General features: G+C 36.4%; 1 protein-coding gene and 1 long non-coding RNA gene across 4 annotated transcripts; one reads left to right on the forward strand and one right to left on the reverse strand.

The window, feature by feature from the left end:
- Positions 1–464: 464 nt before the first annotated feature.
- Positions 465–4,906, reverse strand: LOC135832846 (uncharacterized). Its single transcript, XR_010556381.1, has 2 exons — positions 2,445–4,906; positions 465–2,337 (listed from the first exon to the last, which is right to left on the reverse strand). It is a non-coding gene; the product is annotated as an uncharacterized LOC135832846 (long non-coding RNA).
- Positions 4,907–4,983: 77 nt separating this feature from the next.
- Positions 4,984–17,754, forward strand: LOC135832839 (PHD and RING finger domain-containing protein 1-like). Of its 3 annotated transcripts, none has more exons than XM_065346346.1 (25): positions 4,984–5,143; positions 5,621–5,941; positions 6,024–6,077; positions 6,154–6,234; positions 6,305–6,370; positions 6,456–6,524; positions 6,592–6,657; positions 6,732–6,794; positions 6,867–6,950; positions 7,024–7,116; positions 7,195–7,278; positions 7,347–7,484; positions 7,554–7,721; positions 7,795–7,962; positions 8,554–8,718; positions 8,802–8,936; positions 9,025–9,215; positions 9,311–9,871; positions 9,942–10,312; positions 10,523–14,458; positions 14,535–14,632; positions 14,703–14,831; positions 14,916–15,073; positions 16,375–16,430; positions 16,644–17,754. In XM_065346346.1, the coding sequence occupies exons 2-24, from the start codon at positions 5,633–5,635 to the stop codon at positions 16,418–16,420; spliced, it is 7,233 nt and encodes a 2,410-aa protein (XP_065202418.1). In that variant the 5' UTR covers positions 4,984–5,143; positions 5,621–5,632; the 3' UTR covers positions 16,421–16,430; positions 16,644–17,754. The 3 variants fall into 3 exon arrangements, with proteins under 3 accessions (XP_065202418.1, XP_065202419.1, XP_065202420.1); XM_065346347.1 differs by having other exon boundaries at positions 16,393–16,430; XM_065346348.1 differs by lacking the exon at positions 16,375–16,430.
- The last annotated feature ends 753 nt before the right edge of the window (positions 17,755–18,507 follow it).

Here is an 18,507-nt window from a genome sequence, read left to right on the forward strand (position 1 = left end):
ATGAGGTACGAGACCACAAGTTTTCAACAGTGTATGGTGTAGAGTTGAAAACCTCAACGCATTATTAATACACACCCATAAGTCAAGTTTATTTTTTTATTACCTATTTGGTGGCTGAATACCTACCTAATAAATATTAAAAATAAAATCAGTAAGCTCACGATCATTTGTCCAATTACCTGTCGCCATGTAAAAAAAAAAATATCTACCTAATTTCAATTTCAGTTATTTTTACAAATATTCTGCTTGTAAAATTTATTCTCCTAGCATGCCGAATTGCCGATGTATATTAATGATTATAATTTCCAAGATATTCTCACTCTTGAACAACTGACGCAGATCTGCAATTTTCGTGACATTTTAAACTTTTACTAGCCAGTAGCCAACCAGTATACTTCATACGAGTACCTATCTGTGTAATAAGTAAAATTCGACGATTTAAAAAAATAACAACACCATGTACGAAACTTTGTACCAATTTAATTTTCAATATACACAAGGAAACTTTAAATCATAAAACGAGAAGGGATTAGTCAATAAATAGGTATTTGTTAACGCTATAATTAAGTAAGTACTTATCTAATTTAAATGGCACGAAAAAACGTAGGACTATTTTGCAACGTGTGAATAAATTACGTATACTTCATAATAAATAAATATGTAGCTAGGTCAAAATATACAATGTGTAGGCCTGCCTAATCAATTTCGTTGCAGAGTAAAATTACAAAAATAAATCGATCAATACATGCAAGCTAGGAAAAACAATACATGTTGAGACAAGATTACGACTTGCAGTCATTTATGCTGATTATTGTCAAATATTTTCGGTAGGAAGTTGAGCGGTCCTTTCATGACGACAGCATTTACAACAACATTTACATTTCTGCCACAGACACCGTACTAGCGCTCTACAAATTACAATTATAAAATAGGTAAAAAAACACCCTGGTAAAAAATGATAAAATATATACTTGAAAGGGCGCAGATTATAGCCGCAATACTCCATTAACCGGCGCTTGGTGGCATAGCAAACCATATCGAATGTGGTACCAACGTGTAGATCTCGCCGAGACGATCACAACGCGCTACCTACAAGCCCCTCTATCTATTCATGGAGAGAAACTACGAGCGTCTAAAGTTTACCAAATGAGCAAAAAATGAAAAATTGTCAAAATGAAAAATTCGATCTGGGGAGCTTGTAGAGCATTCTTTTAGCTAAAAATTGCATTTTTTGGCATTGGCCTACCTTCATTTTTGAAGAATTTATGCAACTTTGAAGTTTTGAAACAGATCAATTTGAGTAAAATTTGATGAAATTTTTTTTGGGGAAATTTTACTCAAATTGATCTGTTTCAAAACTTCAAAGTTGCATAAATTCTTCAAAAATGAAGGTAGGCCAATGCCAAAAATTGCAATTTTTAGCTAAAAGAATGCTCTACAAGCTCCCCAGGTCGAATTTTTAATTTTGACAATTTTTCATTTTTTGCTCATTTGGTAAACTTTAGACGCTCGTAGTTTCTTTCCATGAATAGATAGAGGGGCTTGTAGGTAGCGCGTTGTGATCGTCTCGGCGAGATCTACACGTTGGTACCACATTCGATATGGTCTGCTATGCCACCAAACGCCGGTTAACGAATCATTTATATAAAGAAAACCGTCATTAGATGCTTGAACTGTATCGGTAGGGTAATTTTTCAAGAAATTTTTAAGTGTTCGAACGAACAAGACAGCCTCCTTTATATCTTTCGCGTCAAACTCCTGTTTGTAGATTAAATGGTTCATAACGACTAAATCACTAATTATTGGATGGTAATTATTAATGTTAAAAGTCGCTGCTAAATTGTACTTATCTATTAGACCTTCTCTGCAACCTTCGCGCAAAATAATCGAATGTAAATTCTCGACGAAACCGTTTATCCTTTCATCAGTAAACAAATGAGAGGTACCTATTCAAATAGCAATCACGTTCGAGTTCGGGCCTGTTGTCATCCAACTCACACTCTCGAATGGTGAAATAAGTTGATTTCGGATCGTCCGGACGAACATAACTTGGATACGAATTCCAGTAGAGATTTAAAATTAATGAGACGATAACCATGTTAAATAAAATGTAAAATCCATCGAATCCTTCCCAAAAAAGTTTTCTGCAATCGATTTCTTTCTTCGTTGGAAGGGTTGGAGCTACGGATCTCATCCAACAACAGGATATAATCGATGCTTTAAATCCATTCCAAACCCGATCTATCATAAATCGCCAATTGTGCGGATGAGGTGATTCTGTCCCATTATTTGCACTTTCGTTAGGTGTGGACATGGTGAATATTTTTCTGCTATTTTCTATTTGAAAAAAATAAACGAGTAACGCGAAATAACGAATTAGAGCGATTCCAAAAAGTCGATAATGTTTGCAATTTAACGAAAAATTCTAAAATACGAATACTTACATATCTAGGTGTGGTAATGAAACGACGTTAATTATGGATAAAGTGTAAAGGATCACTCTGAGTCTTGCTCGAATACTTGTACAACTATTAGCACCAACGTTCAAACAACAATACGCCTTTTTCCCCGTAGAAACGACTAATAATTGAAGATTGATCACGAAAAAAACTGAACGGTAGATACCTACCTATTCATGTTCCATCATCCGCCGTATTGAAATCAACATTGACAGGAGGACGGGACGGAACTGCACTCATCAATGTTGTCACTATAAAAATACAACTTATGAAAAGTCCCTATTCATTCACTTATGTTGCTTTTGCGTTTTGCACCACTATATTTACAATACCTACTCATCCCAGAGATTACGTGATTAGAATTTACATAACGCGTTGTAAAATTAATAGATGGAGTATCTTTTTACTTCATTTTAAAATTTTTAAAAAAAAACAAAAAAAAATGACCAACAGATATGAGAAAGTAGTTCAAAAAATGAAGAAAAACGATTTGAATTTTTGGAAAATTATTGATTTTTTTAAAATTTGGTACATGATTTTAGAAGACGAGAAGAAATTTATATAAAATGACAAAAATGTTCTACTATTAATCATACATATGAGTAGGTAAGGTACATATCTATTCTGTTTGGCTCCTTCATTTTCTTCCACATAGTTGAAACTTTTAAAATTCTAGCTATCTGTAATTTTTTTTGAGGAATTTTGAAATGAGGAAGGATTTACTTATTATTACTTTAATAGCTAAAGATGGAAGGTACCTACTACAATTTCCGAAACGTTCTTTTTATTGTAATTTGTGTATTAAAAACGTGAAGTAGATTTTTAATTTTCATTTTACTAAGTAATAAAAATCTCCGAAAATCCCTTCTCTTATTTGTCATAAACAACTATTAGCAGATTTAATTTAAAATACCTAGCTACATTTAGAAAGAAAGCAGATAAAATGTAAACTCAGTGTCACTTTCTAATAATAAATAAAATTTGGCGCGTGATTTTTAAATTCTTTTTCGACTGTTTGGAAAATCAATTGGTACCTACCTATCAACTTATTTATCTAGGTACCTGTAACAAATTACTTCATTACTCATTTAATATTACAAAATAATATGTAGGTATACGTGAGCCGGGTAAGCCTATACATGTTCAAAAGCAACTCTAATAAATTACTCGAAACAGTTTAAAGCAATGAAAAGGCAGCATTTTCTTCCTCAAATAAAAATGCCAGAAGTCCGTTGTAATAATGGAAAACAAAATGGCAAACATTAGATGTGATTTGAAAATGAATATACCTGTCCGTTAAAATATAGGAAAAAATCATAACAAATTTTAATGAATATAATATTCAGTCAAAGGTAATTAGGGACACTCAGTTTAGTGAGACATCATTGCGGTGCTAACTGCTGATGGCGTGAGCTACTGACTGTTTCGTTTCATTTGCGGAGTATTTCTGATTTCATCCAACCCAACGTCGAAGTCTTCATTCTCTATTAAGATGTTGTAAGAACTTACGAAACGAATACATTATTCATAATTTCATGATTTTTCTGCAATATTTTCTAGTTTCAAATAATAATAATAAAAAAACAACCCATCACTAGAAAATTTTGGATACAGTCAGCAATCAGCATAACAAATTTTACTATTTTGAAGCGAATTAAAAGTTTTCATTAATACAGACAGCTGACAGATATCAGATTCAGATACAGCCATAGGCATAAAAAAACATTCAATTTTTCGTCTCACTCTCATACTATATGATACCTATATGCGGGCATCTAGTAAATTGAATTGATGATCATATGAGTTTTTATTATCGTGTTTCTAGGGGCATTGCAAGAAATTATTATTGAAATTCCACAGAATTGTGAAGATTTTCCATTTTTATTTACATTCCAAGTTTCCAGAGCATAAAAATTGATCCTGGCTAAGGGTAAGGTGGCTACTGGCTAGGATACTGTAGTCTTGGCTTGGCTTGGGTCCAAAATGGGTCTGTTCCCTGTTCTTGTCTGTCTGTCTGTCTGTCTCTGCTACTTCGCCTGTTCGCCAATTTGTGAGTGATATCGAATATCGATACCAATTCGATTCATTCCAAAGTCGTCCTTCCAATATAATTTCTATATTCCATCCAATCCATATAAATCCACATTCCACACCAAAAAGAAACTAGAAAGTAGAAGTACAAAACAAAGATTAATAAATAATTTTACTTGTGTAGTGAATGTAAAATATAATTTATAATATGATAAATGTAATATAATATGTATATGCATGAAATAGAAATGAAAATAATTTAAAATTTTCAAGGTGTCAGGTGTCAAATCAAAAATCAAAATCAAAATAAATTCAATTCAATCAAAATCAAAAATCAATTCAAAAATCAAAAAACGTCCTCGTCCTCGGCTCAAAAAAAAAGAAAAAGAAGACCGAAACGGTAGAGCAAGGTTGGCAACAATGTGAACAATCAAAAAGTTTTCTTCAAGTTTTCTTCTGTGTTTGTTTGATTGTATTAATTTTTCTCTGATTCCTTTTTTTTTTTAGAAAACTCTGTGACTGTGAAAATGGCGACTTCATAACGTTGAATTATAATGATAGAATTTTCGGTATTTCTGATAAAATAGTTCGTAATGTGTCTAAATTCGAGAATCTGTTTAATCGGATAAAATTCATGAAAAAGCAGGACAAAAGTACGTATATTTTTATTCCTTATACGAGGAGGATGTCATCGGAATTATCGTTCCAATTTGGGCAGCCTAATGCTTTTTACATTTGTTAGTTCTACTATAGAGTTTTGTATTATATTTTTCGTTGCTTTTCCGACTTAATTTGCTCAATTACCGTTTGTTATCTTTTCCGAATCGTCCGGAATTTTGATCCGTTATCGGTGTTTCTTGAGTAGCGTGTTATATGAACAAAGTTGGTCATCAAACTCTTCCAAGTTTTTATTGTTTTCGTTTTCTTGTTTATGCTTCGCATTATTTTTGTTTTCTTTCTATTTCTCAAAATTCTTGTAATTAATTAATAATTAATAATGCCTGTTACGTGATTTTAAGCGAAAAGGGCCGTAAGAGACGAATAATTTAGCGCTGAAGTATTACTAACTAAATTCTACTATCACCATTGTAACTTGTGATAGTTAATAATGCAAATTGTATTTTTTTCAGAATATCCAGATAATGCTTCGAAACAGAAGTAAAATATCTCAAAACAATCGTCGAAATGCTAGAAAAAGAAATCGGAGGAATGCCGACGAACCTGACGAATCATCTAGCTCCTCTAATGAGTTCGATTCATCACAACAGGATTGCAGCAGTGAGATACCATTCGATGACTCTAGCGATTCATGGCTTGAAGATGATGACGATGATGATGTGTCGCCTGTGATTGGACGAAATTTGAAAATTCGTAGGAATCGATTGAATGCTAAATCAAAACGTAGTAATAAGGTGATCAACAACCGAAATCGCAATTCCAGATCAAAAAGGGTACGTACCATATTCAAATGCATCAACGTCCGATATTGCTCATGTCAAAATTACTGATATCGTTATTTTTTTTTCAAATTAGAATTCCCACCGTTCAAGTGATTCACATGCCGCTGGGCCGAGTAGGGTAAATAACGTGAGTTTAAATTCGCTTCAATTTCAAATGTAAAGCTGATACGTAGTAATAATAGTGTTTTCTATCCGCGTCACAGAATTCCAGACGTTCTAGATCAGAGAATTCGAACGCCAGGACTGCCAAAAGGAAGTTCAAAGACAGAAGAGAGGATTCTGATGTAAGTGATTCTTGTTTTTCTTTTCTTGTGTTGAGGTACAGTCAAGATTTCAAATTGCATATTTTTTCAGAGTTCTCTCAGTGAAGTTTGTAACACCTCGAGCGAAGAATTTGATGCGCCCCTTTTCCGTTTGAAGGTAACCGTTGTGCTCAAATGTATTTCAAATATGTTCTTTGTTCTTGATTTTTCTAATTATTTTTATTTTTATTTCGTGCCTGTAGAAGAAAAGACCACGGCATGCTATCAACTTTAGTGAAAGCGAAGACTCAGATGTTCAGACTATCACATCGGTATGTTCTGAGTATTTTTTAGCCTATTATGATGTATGAAATTTCATGTTTCGCTCGACTTTTTCAGAGGAGACAAACTTTAGTAGACTCCGAAAGCAGTACCAGTACCAGCGACGACATAATCACGGCTGGAGTAAGTAACCGGCTTCGAAAAGTAATAACAATATGTTTCATTATTGTAAATAGCGAATGTTTGCTTATTCACAGAGAATCAGACGTAATGCTGGAGTGGTACCATCGTGGTCAGATTCTAGTGCTGATAGCATCGAGGTAATATAACGATGTGATGTACGATTTTACTCTTTTTGACGGCGTAAAATTGATAATTTTGTATTATTGTAGTTAAATTCGCAAGAAACAAGTACAGTAGAAAGTAGCGGTTCTTCGTCTTTCATTGTCTCAAGAAGAAATCGTTCAAATCGATCGGTATTTGAAAATTGTTTAAATCAACTTGCCCCGCATCGTGAAAAACGGTACTAACGAGATGTGTTAATTTCAGGTCGGATACGTTGGAACGAGTGACTCTAGCAGTAGTTCTTCCTCCTTTTCCAGTAGTTTCGGCGTAGACTCTGAAGTGGCTAATATTACATCGGTAAATTGTTTTAAAGAGATTTGCTTGTTTAAGATCAAATTTGAAAAAGAAAACTTGAATCTTAATTTCATCTTTCAGGTGCTAGACTCCGAAGCCAGTTCATCGTACAATACTGCGCCATCAGTAAGCAGTAGTAATGTTGAAAATACTAATAAAGATCAGGTTAGACTTCTTCATCTGCGTAAATGTTATTTATCAACTGAGCTTTACTAATTGTTTTCTTTCATCAGACATCGGATTCTGACTCGAGCGACTCAGATGGTGAAAAATGTGCAATTTGCTTGAAAAAGTTCAGGAATCAATTGATTGGCAATCCTTCCAATTGTGAACATAATTTTTGCGCTCCTTGTTTGAAGAAATGGTCGGAGGTTTGTGGATTTTGATATGCTTGTAAATCTATTATTGTACGAGTTTTTTTCAACCTTGAATATTTTCAGAGCTCTACCACCTGTCCCGTTGATCGGTCTACGTTTGATTTTATCACAATTAGAAGCGAAATAAACGGTCCTGTGGTCGATAAATTCAAAGTAGAGAACCGAAATTTTGGTGTTTTCCCGCCACTTGATATTGATGAAGAATTTCTCACTGATGCAATCAACTGCGAAGTGAGTAAAATTCGAGCTGGAAGGCGAACCTATCATCAATCGTGTGCTATAACAAAGTCATTTTTTTGCGCAGATTTGCGGTTCTGGAGATGACGAAGAAACGCTGTTATTATGCGATTTCTGTAATTTGGGCTACCACATGGCATGTTTGCGACCACCTCTATCAGCTATTCCAGCCGGAGCATGGTATTGTCCTCCGTGTGTAGATTTGCATAGTACTCCCGCACAAAATGTCAACGAGGTAAATAATATCGAAACGCGATATGATATACAGCATACATATTATACTACTACACATATCATAGAAGAAGACCAATGCCCTGCGAATGGTTGCACCATCTCGTAAAAATGCACGATAACGCTTTTTAAAAAAAATTATTGTATTGTATACTTTTTCAGTCGTTTGAATTTGTAGATCGTTTCGGAGTTGATTTTTTTTCCTTTTTTTCAACATTTAAAATTTATCGTGTGTCAAAATCGTTTGTGTATTTTCAAAATTATTGTTCAATTTTGTGATTGTCTTTTTATAAAGAAAAAAAAAGAAAGAGAAGTTCGTCATTAATTTGTGTTCATTTTTTAAAAGCTTGCGATATAAATCCATATTTGATAACTTGAGTTATTGCTGCTTGTTTTACTATTGCTAATTGACGAATTGCATTAGATCGCTTCATTTGATTATAAAAATTCCGCCTTTTTAACTCATAAAAGTTCTTTTGAACTTACGATTGAAAAGAGAAAATGTATTGAATTGATATGTCCGTCAATTCTTTAATTGCAATCGATTTTGAATTGGCCAGTTGGATTTAAATATCGCTGAATGTTGTGTTCGCAGGCGTTTCGATTTCTTCCTAACATCGCTGCAGGAGGACCGTTCTTCTTTCTGTCATCTGCTCGTAGACCGAATAGGATTGGTATAAATAGCAGTAGATCTCGTCTTGGTGGCCCATTGCCTAGAGGGCGAGGTCCTACGCGAGGATTTCGATCTCAAAATTTATCGGTAAAAAAATGATCGATTTTTTCAGGAATACAGCGACTCGTAGAAAAATATTGAAACCCAATTTGTTCTGTTTTCTGATTTAGAATTCTCGCCTTCAGAATTTATCTAATGTGATAGAATCGGTTATGGCAAATCTTAATGTCGAATCAACGTTACAAAATAGACGTCGAAGAAAGCGTAGAAATGGACGGGCAACTAGTGCAAATGCGTTACAACAGGTGAGTTTTTCAACCACTAATTGATACGAATGTATTTTGAATAGTAAACTTGACGTGATTTTGACGGATTGTATAATTTTTCCTCCAGGTAACGACCTCTGAAAATTTGGTAACAACTTCGGATGCTAAATCAAGAATCACAAGAGTAGTTAACCAAAGGATGTCATCGTCCTCAGGAATTCCAAATATTCCCAGACCGAGAGGACCTCGTGACGTTGTCGATATGGTATTTCCTTCTTTCAGTCTGTTTGGTGGCGATGATCTGGATTACTTCTCTGAGTAAGAATATTATTTGATTTGGATAAGAGTGGCGCAAATGTGCTCTCATTTTAATTAAGATATTGAATACTTATTGCGTTTTTGGTGGTTTTCAGCGGACCTGACGAACACGACGTTGATGGCGAAGTTGCAATAATGGCCCGCGTCCGAAATGAATATTCGGCGCGCAGATTAGGAAATCGTAAAAACATAGTTGCATCTTTGAACAATTATCACGATCGAGGGGCAGCTGCTGCGTCAATTGACGAAATCACAGCAAATGCATCTTCAGCGAATTTGCTCGATTCGATTTTGGAAAGTCAAACATTGTGGCATTCGAAAAACGTTGAAATTAAATCGAAAAAAGACGGAACGTTGGAAATCAAGAGAAAAGATGAGCGGAAACCCGATCTCACAAATACCAATCATTCATCCAAAGAGATACCCTTATTTCCGAACAAAGGCGATGGTGCGTCTGACAACAAATCCTACTCGAGTAGCAATAATCGCTATTCGTCATTAGGAAATAGCTCAGGTGGTGGCAGTAACTCGTTTACGTCATCTACGTCTTCGTTCAACTCGCTCAATCCGTCGATTAGGCCTGGTTTCTCCAATTTACTCGGTAACAGTTCGTCGGCGCTAGACTTATCGCCATTTAGAGGCGCTGCTCCTATTAGGTAAGCGAATTAAAGATTTTTCGACTTGAAGCTGCTAGGAAAATAGTGACAACTCCGATATTTTCCACAGGTTCCGAATGAACCCTCCGAGGCCGATGATGCGACGACAAAATTATAACTCCAACTCGCAAAGACAACCGTCCAGTTCACCCGCTTCGTTATCAAACTCAGTGCAATCTCCTAAAAAGTCATCAACTGTTGGCAATGCGGAAGAAGATGTCGATTTGTACGACGATATCGAAACCGAGAATGCTGAGAATGAAAAAGCGCAAGAGATATTCGGTTCTTTGGAGCCTCCTCCTGAACCTCCAGCGTTGCTCATTGGCAATGATTCGTCGTCGTCGGATGATGAAAATAACGGTTTGGTGATCGATGATAAAGCAGTTAATAAAAACAATATTTACGATCCCAATGAACCGAATGAAGACAGTGATACTGAAAGTAAGTCATTCGAAACTACATTCATGAGTAAAACCCAAAGGTTCGAGGTGAAAGAGAGCTGAGAATGAATTTCAGTGTGCTATTTTTTTTAGTCCACTTTCAATTTTTCATTTCAATTTCACTTTAACCATGAAAATTTACAAATGATATCCTAACGTTCATGGAACTTTCGTGATATGTACTGAAGTTGAATAATTTTTAAAATTTCAGATAATCAAGATAAAAACTCCAATCTTGTTCCGAGTTACTTGAGGTCTCCGTCGTACGGCGGATTATCAGAATTTGGGCCTCATTTACCATTACCTGAGCCTCCAGCTTTACCCATAGAATTAGACTCAGTTAAAGATTCGGACGAAGAAGAAGAAGCGGAATGCCCAAATATGACTTTATACTCGAGTACTAGCATTAATTTAGCTAATAACGTACAAGATATACCTATACCAGATGCGGCGTACCCTCAAGATGAATTGGAATGCATACCAATCCCTACTCCTGCGGTCAAAGAAGATACTACGACTACGAACACAGATAGTAAATTGTACAGTCCTACGGATAGAAATGACTCTGAAACTAGCTCGTTAGCCGATGTAGAAATCTCTTCACCTCGAAAAGTATTGCCTAAACGACGCGATACTTCCGAAATTCGTTCCGTGTCGTCGCGCGGCTCATCTAGAGAACCTAGTGATAGATCTTCGGCCGACGAGTCGGATCGTAGTGATCGTTACGAAAATATCAAGAAACGTTCCAGTCGTCGTCGATCCAAAGAAAACAACAGAACGAGAAGACGAAGCAGCGTAAATAACGCTTCCATTATCGATCCAGAACGCGTCAAACCGTCCAAAGAAATCGATCTGACTGAAATCGATTCGAACGATGAAAAAGAGCCAATTCAAAGCGACGACGAATCTGTCAGTGATTCTAAAGCAGACGCCGAAGAAATAGATGACAAATACGACGTAAGTGCAGTCGCTGTTGATGAAAATGACGAAAACGAAGCTGAAAAGTCTGACAACGACGAAGAAGCGGAAGAGAAAAGCCCCATCGATGCCGCGAGTACTAAATCTGTCAACGAAGATGACAAATCTGATAGCGAAGACGGAGATAAAGAACGTGAAAAAGACGCGGTGGATGAAGCTGATAAAGAGAAACCAATCGAAGATGCCGGTGTCGATACATCTTTAGAGGCCGAAGTTGCCGAAAAAGCGCCTGAAGACGACAGCGCCAATGCTTCTGCTAACGACGCGAACGTTTCTGGTAATTACCTACTTCCTTCCGAAGATTTAGATCCAGTCTCTGATGTCGAGTATAATGACTTCTCCGAGTGTCCGAAATCGTCTTCGATTCGCGACAAACGCAAGAAACGTAAGAAAACCAGAAGACGCGATTCGTCGACCGATAATAAAACTGCTGCCGAAGCTAAAGAATTAGAAGAGGGTGAAATCGAAGAAGAGAAATCCAAACGCAAATATTCGTCGCAGAAGAAAAAAGGTCGTAGCGTAACACCCGAAAGATCGCCTGATCGTAGACTGAAAAAGAGAAGAGATCGGAAAGAAAAAACTACTGGAAAAGAGAATAAAGAAAGCGGAGCCGGAGGCAAAACTGCTGGCGGAGCAGGTGGCACTTCGGCAGAAGACTTACGGTGGAAAAAATTATCAAAAAATACCAAAGAACGAAATTACCGTGACGGTAAACCGAGACCAAACGATAAAACGGATAAAGTTAGAGATCGCGAGATTAAAAGCCGAAAAGAAAAACGGAAAGAGATAGAAAGGTACGACGTTCGTAAAATTGTCTCGGATAAACCGCCCAGACCTGTTCGAGATGAATTTGGCAGAGATGTGTCCGCCAATAGATCACGTTCAAGGACACGCACCCGTTCGTTAAGTTACTCAGGCCGGAAACGATCGAAAGGTGGTACGACGAGACGTTCTTTTAGCCAAGATGACCGATGGATCGATTGGTCACCGGTTTGGAATCAGCGTAGATCTCGTAGTCGAACAAGGCGTACTCGTAGTCGATCGAGAAATCGTAGTCGACTCAGCGGCGACAGATACAGAAATCGTTCCAAGAACCGCGATCGCGAACGCGAGTACGATAAACGAGAGCCGCGTAAACGAAAGAGGAGCGTTTCTTCGGATATTAATAAGTATACGCCGCCACAAGCCGAACTAAAGAAACGCCGCAGATCGCGGGATCGATCGCGTAAATCAGAAAGTTACGCGGCGGCCGCTCTCCGGCCGTCTGACCGAGAACGCGATATCCCGCCAGAATATTACTACGAAAGATCGAGATCCTGGTCTAGGACACTCTCGTATGCCAGTTTAACTCCCGAGCCGGAACAGTACGTTAGGTATTCGCGATCACCGTCCATTATCGAACAGCCTACTAGAATGCCGCTCGTTAGTCCGGATCGTGAACGTGGTATAATAGCTCAAAATCCTCAAAATCTGACTGTAATCGTACCTAACGTTGATCTAAGTAAAAAGAAGCATAAGAAGAAAAAAGAAAGTAAAAAGAAAAAGAAAAAGCAACCGTCGAAGGAAGTATTCACCTCGGGTGATAACATCGTTGTCAGCGTAAACTTCGATGATAATCAGAAAATAATCAGCGCCAAAAGTTCAAAAAGGAAACACGACGATGAAAAAGGCCGTAAGAGGAAGGAAATACGTAAAAAACGAAAACAAACGTTGCAAGTGAGCGACGAAGTACTGAACGCGAAACCGGTTGCTGTGATAGATCTGAATTCGTCTCCGTGTAAAGAAATGTCGCCAACGGAGGTGATTTCTCTAACGGACAGTGGCGACGAAGCGAACGTAATTATCGAAAGCGTCGTTCCGGCCGATCGCCGTATCGTAACATCCCAAGAAGACGCTAATAAATCACCGAATGAACGAAGAGCCTACGTAATGACGCAATCTGGCCCGAAAACGCCACCCGAGCCACCGATCAAATTCACTTTGAATTCGACGGCGCCGAATCGACCTCTGGCGACAAATCCCATCTTCGAACAGGATGAAATTGACGGCGAAGACGCGATGCATTATAACAAAGGACCGAATACACCGCCTGAACCGGCCGGTCAAACTCGTCGCTCGATTTCACCCAGTACGACAATGTACGATCCGTTCGAACCGACTAAATCACGTTCGCAGAGCCCCGAAAATACGCAATACGACGAACGTAAAGACACATCTGGCGGAGTCACGGCCGAGGAGAGGCGTCCGGTGATCGATATGTTCTCCGACGACGGCGACAAACCAGTCGGCGAAAGTCAAGGTAGTGGAGCATCGGCCGAAAAATCCAAATCGCAAGAGGACATCGTCAAAGAAACAAGCTCTTCGGTTACTCCGACGAAATCCTCGATTGCCGATGACGTGGCACCGTCAACCAACACCAAAAGTCCGGCCAAAGACGCGTCGGCCTCCGACTCGGCCAAAGCTAACGAGACGACGCAATCGAACGGCGTGAATACACTGGTCTTAGATTTGTCCAGCTTGGGTGACGATTTCGTACCTAAATCGTCGATACCGTTGGTGAAAACCAGCCAAGGCAAGTACGAGTTCCAAAGCGGCAAAGCTCCCGATAAACCAATCACTGTGGTTATTTCGCAACAATCGCAACCGGTTAAACCGCAGCCTCAACAAGTGATGGTCACACCGACCCGACAAATACCTCCGAAACCAGTCGAACCAATGAAACAACCCATTTTCCCAGATCTACTCTCGTGGAAGCTGCCTCCACCTATGTCGCAAACCAACTTCTCAACACCACCGCCGACCTCTTCGTTGTTACCGCCCGGTATTCTAATAACGCCTTCGAAATCGGCACCCGGCATGCTAGCTCAAAATGGCAACCAAGATGAGAGTAGCTTCGAAATTGATGACTCTCCTTATTCACCCGCTAGCAGCGAAGGCGACGATTTATTCGAACCGCCGCCTCTGAACGCGTCCACGGCGTCGCCCAATAAGCAACGACCGTCACCTATGCCAGCGGTCAATTCTTTCAAATCCAGGGTGGACGCGTTATTCAGTTCGTCACCCATGAAAAAAGCACCTCCGAGAGGTAACGTTCCGCCTCATATTTCCAAACCAGTATCCGCCATCAAGGGTACCAAGAAAATACTTAAACCTCCACCACCGATTCCTAGTACGTTTTCGTTTCATTTTTCGCATCTGCTCGTTCTCAATGCACCGGTACTATATGAATTTTTATCGCTTCGCAGGTAGTAAAAAAGACATTGGAAGTAAAGCGGATGAAGAACAGCTTAAAATTCTCGACGATGTACCAAATTCAGCCGTCGAAATGATGGTAAAAGAAAAAGTAAGTGATCCGATGCAGATTTGCAACGTCGCCGTATCAGACCAGTTCATAATCTTACGTATTATTACAGTTCCTAAAAAAATTACACCGACAAGAACGAGTCGTCGAAGAAGTTAAAGTTGTTCTTAAGCCACATTACGCCAAAAAACATATTACTAAAGAAGAATACAAAGACATACTAAGGAAAGCTGTACCTAAGGTCAATAAATCCTCCCCTATTTGATGTTTCTGTTTGTTTTTTCTTGCTTACAACGAATTATTATCATCGTCGATCGTTTTGCAGATTTGTCACAATAAGTCTGGTGATATAAATCCTAGCAAGATTCAAGGTTTGGTGGAAGCTTACGTGAAAAAGACTAGATATGCTAAGAAAAAGCCTACCATGGGAGCTGGTGCGCCGTTATTCCCACCTATGAAAACTGCTGGCAAAACTAAGAAGCCGTGAGTATTATTCATATTATGGCTTAGTTTGTTCTTTGTAAATTATTGGATAACAGGTGACAATTCTTCTATAAAACTGTCCTTGCATGATGTCCGAAAAGTGAATGAACGAATTGAAAATTCGAATTTTAACCGATTATTACTGAGAAAAATTTCAAGTGAACATGGTTGTTTTGAAAGTTGAAAGACCAGTCTTTTTTGGGTAGAAAGGGGACAGCGGAATAAGTAAACTTTTATTAAATGAGTTTTGCCCAACTTACACTGATTTTTTTAGAAATTGAAACAATGAATAGAATATCGATTGATGAACTAATTTTATTTTGAAATGTTTTTGGGTATGCTTATTTTATAAGTTTGTGATGTTAAAAATAGGTTTTAAAAAATTCAAAGAAGTTGAAAATTCGCCAAGTTTAGGCGTTAATAATCAAATATTCTAAAAAAGTTCTGAATTTTTCTTTAAAAAATTCACTATAAAAAATTTTTCCGCTCATTTTGCACTAAGGAAATCTAGGCTTTTGCTAATTGCCCCACTGGAATGTCAAGAAAGTAGTGTTTATTGATGTAAGAAATTTTATTAAACATTCCGTTCATGTTCAACTTGAGTTTTTTTTTCGTGAAATTCGGTGATATTCAAATTTTTAATTCGGTTATTTTCTCTTCGAAACCCTGTGATCTGTTCGTGTGTTTCCTTCCTTTAATTAGAATTTGTCTTTATGAATAAAAAATTATTTGGAAAATATTTGATTTCAACTTTTATGACGAAATAGCGTTTTTTTCAATATTGAATTTGAAACCTATGGTTTTTAAATTTTTTATGTGATTTTAAAACGATCGTTTTCTGCAATTTAATCGAATCTTCTTTTTTCCGAAACATTTTCATGTATAAATCTGAGAACGTGTAATATTGAAGAACCCCTTTATTATTATTGCGCACTGTAATCTATTTGAATAGAAACTTCCAATTATCCATTGTAAAATTTTGCTCTGGCCACTTTTTCAAAAATTTGGTTAGATTGAAAAATGTTCTTTTTTGTTTTGTTTTTTTGATTGAATCAATACAGGTCTTTTTTAATTTATAAAGAGTCTCCATTTCAGTGATTTTTACGTTCTCACGAGGCTTTATTTTTTAAAACTTTTCATTTTTTTCGAATGATTTTTTTAAAATTAACAACTTTATTTAGATACCTGCGTTATGCGGCTGGCTAAAGATGTTTTTCTTGTGTGTTTTGTGTGGAATTGAAAATGCTACTTGATCATTTAACGTATTAAATGGGTGTGTTTTTTGATTTTGATTTCGATAGATGGTTTTTAAATTGTAGGCCTTATTCCCCGTTGCGTAAGGAATGAGAGTTCTCGAGTAAGTTTCAAGAAGTTCCGGTTGTTATTGTTTAATAATTTCTCATACTTGTTGAGTTCCCTATCATTGACAATAACTAATCATAATAATGGTAAACTGCATGATCGTTGATCATAATACGGTAGATTTAAGAATATATTATTCTAGCCGAACGGATTAAATCTTGACATTTTTTTTACGCTTGTCTTATATCATTTCTGTTTGAATTTACAGACAAAAATCGCTATGGGGTTGAAGCAAGTACGATTTCATGTCGCTGATTTGTGTACAGATATTATATATTTTTATATAAACTTAGTTATTTAATTGGATAAAAAAAAATGTACAAAATTCAGAACTTGTGTATCTGAAACCATTTTGTATTGTTTGTTTATGTTTAAATATGAATTTGATTGTTTTACGTATATAAGTATTATTAATATCGCATAATCTTATGTAAAAAGATTCTTTTAAACAGAATAATAACGACTTGAGACGCGTTAATGTAAAAAGCCCTTCATTTTACAACTTTTACTTTATACAGTTTCTCTTTCTTGTTTTATTCGATTACTTCGCCTATAAGCATGTAAACGAAAAAGTATATATTATTGAATTATTCACTTTTTTAATTTTTTTTTCTCCCCTTTCGTCGCGTTTTATTTTTATTTATTTTGCGAGTGAGTTTTTATTAAGACAAAAACTTGACAATGTTTTTTCCTCCCCTCTCCCTCTTTTTTTTACAACTCGGACGCGTACTTTGTATAAATGTTCCTTGGTATAATAATTACCTACGCGGATTGGTATCATGTGAAACGTTCATCATGATATTTGCATAATTCTTAACGTAATTATGGCTGGCTCTCCTGTATGCATGTAGCATTTTGTACGATATTTATACGATCGAAAAAAAACTGGTTTTTAGCGCGCTTTTATACAATATTTTGTTGGAAATTTATCGTAAACTCGATAATCGAACAAAGATTTACGTTTTTAATGCAAAAAAAAACCACGTACGAGGAGAATATTAATCATTAAGTATTTATTTTTTTAGCGTAGCTTTTTGTTTTTTTTTCTTTCGTTTTTTTAAAAAAAAAAGAATTTCTGGTGTAGTTTAATTGTAAATTTCAAATATATCACGAAATATAATCCTGTTTTTATTTGTTATAATCTCTACTTCTCTAGCGAAATAATGAACGTGTGATGGATAACTGATTGCGAGTAGTTTTAATTAGCTTGATTCTTGTTGTGAATTAATAATTTACTGGAAAGTGTGGACATGTGTCGTGAATTTTTCATTGTACGGAATATATATTTGAATAAATAAAAGTCAACGTTGATTAAATAAGGTAGTACTGTTAATTTGAAAAAATTATTTCTCAGTATAAGAATTATTCATCCTCAATAAAATTAATTTTCAATTTTGACGAAAAAATTAGAAATACTTCGTTAAGTACTCTGAAACAAAAATGTTTCAAATTCAAATATTTCATTTATGTCGGAATTCTCATTTGGGAAAATAGAATTTCAAAAAAATATGATGAAATCGTTTTAAGCCGAGCGTTGTTGAATTTGACGAGCACACGAAATAATAAGTCGATTTTAATTGGAAAGGGTGTCTAAATTGGTACAATATTAAAAATGCACGAGCGAGCTTCAAGATACAGCAGGAAGTGAGAAATTTAATGTCGTATTGTGTGTTCGAAGTGGGAACATTTTTATTCGTCGTTTTTTTTTCAAATATGTAAATGATTAAAAACCATACATTTTTTAAATCGAGTTTGTTGTTTGATTCAAGATTTTGAACTCATTCTATACTATAGCCCAATGTTAATAAAACGCTCAGTGGACTTGCCTGTTTCGAGAATTCCAAAGCCATAATATAATATATCATTTTTTGTTGCCCTCATGGCTCATTTAATGGTCCAAAAATGTACTTATAATCTACAGATGAAAAATCATTTGATCTACAATTGGGTTGCTTTTCATTTTCTTTTGGTACAACTGTTTAATTCTCCTAAAAATCCGAATTTGAAAAATTGAATTTCGAGAGACAAAGACTATTTTCATCTTCAATTTGGAAAATCACAAAAAACGAGCC

This window comes from Planococcus citri, chromosome 1 (assembly GCF_950023065.1).
Source record: "Planococcus citri chromosome 1, ihPlaCitr1.1, whole genome shotgun sequence".
Classification (NCBI taxonomy): Eukaryota; Metazoa; Arthropoda; class Insecta; order Hemiptera; family Pseudococcidae; genus Planococcus; species Planococcus citri.

Coding starts and splice junctions, on each gene's coding strand:
- LOC135832839 (XM_065346346.1), top strand. CDS start 5,633: ATGCTTCGAAACAGAAGTAAAATATCTCAAAACAATCGTCGAAATGCT. Junction 6,525..6,591: donor ATGTTCAGACTATCACATCG/GTATGTTCTGAG, acceptor CGACTTTTTCAG/AGGAGACAAACTTTAGTAGA. Junction 8,719..8,801: donor TTCGATCTCAAAATTTATCG/GTAAAAAAATGA, acceptor TTTCTGATTTAG/AATTCTCGCCTTCAGAATTT.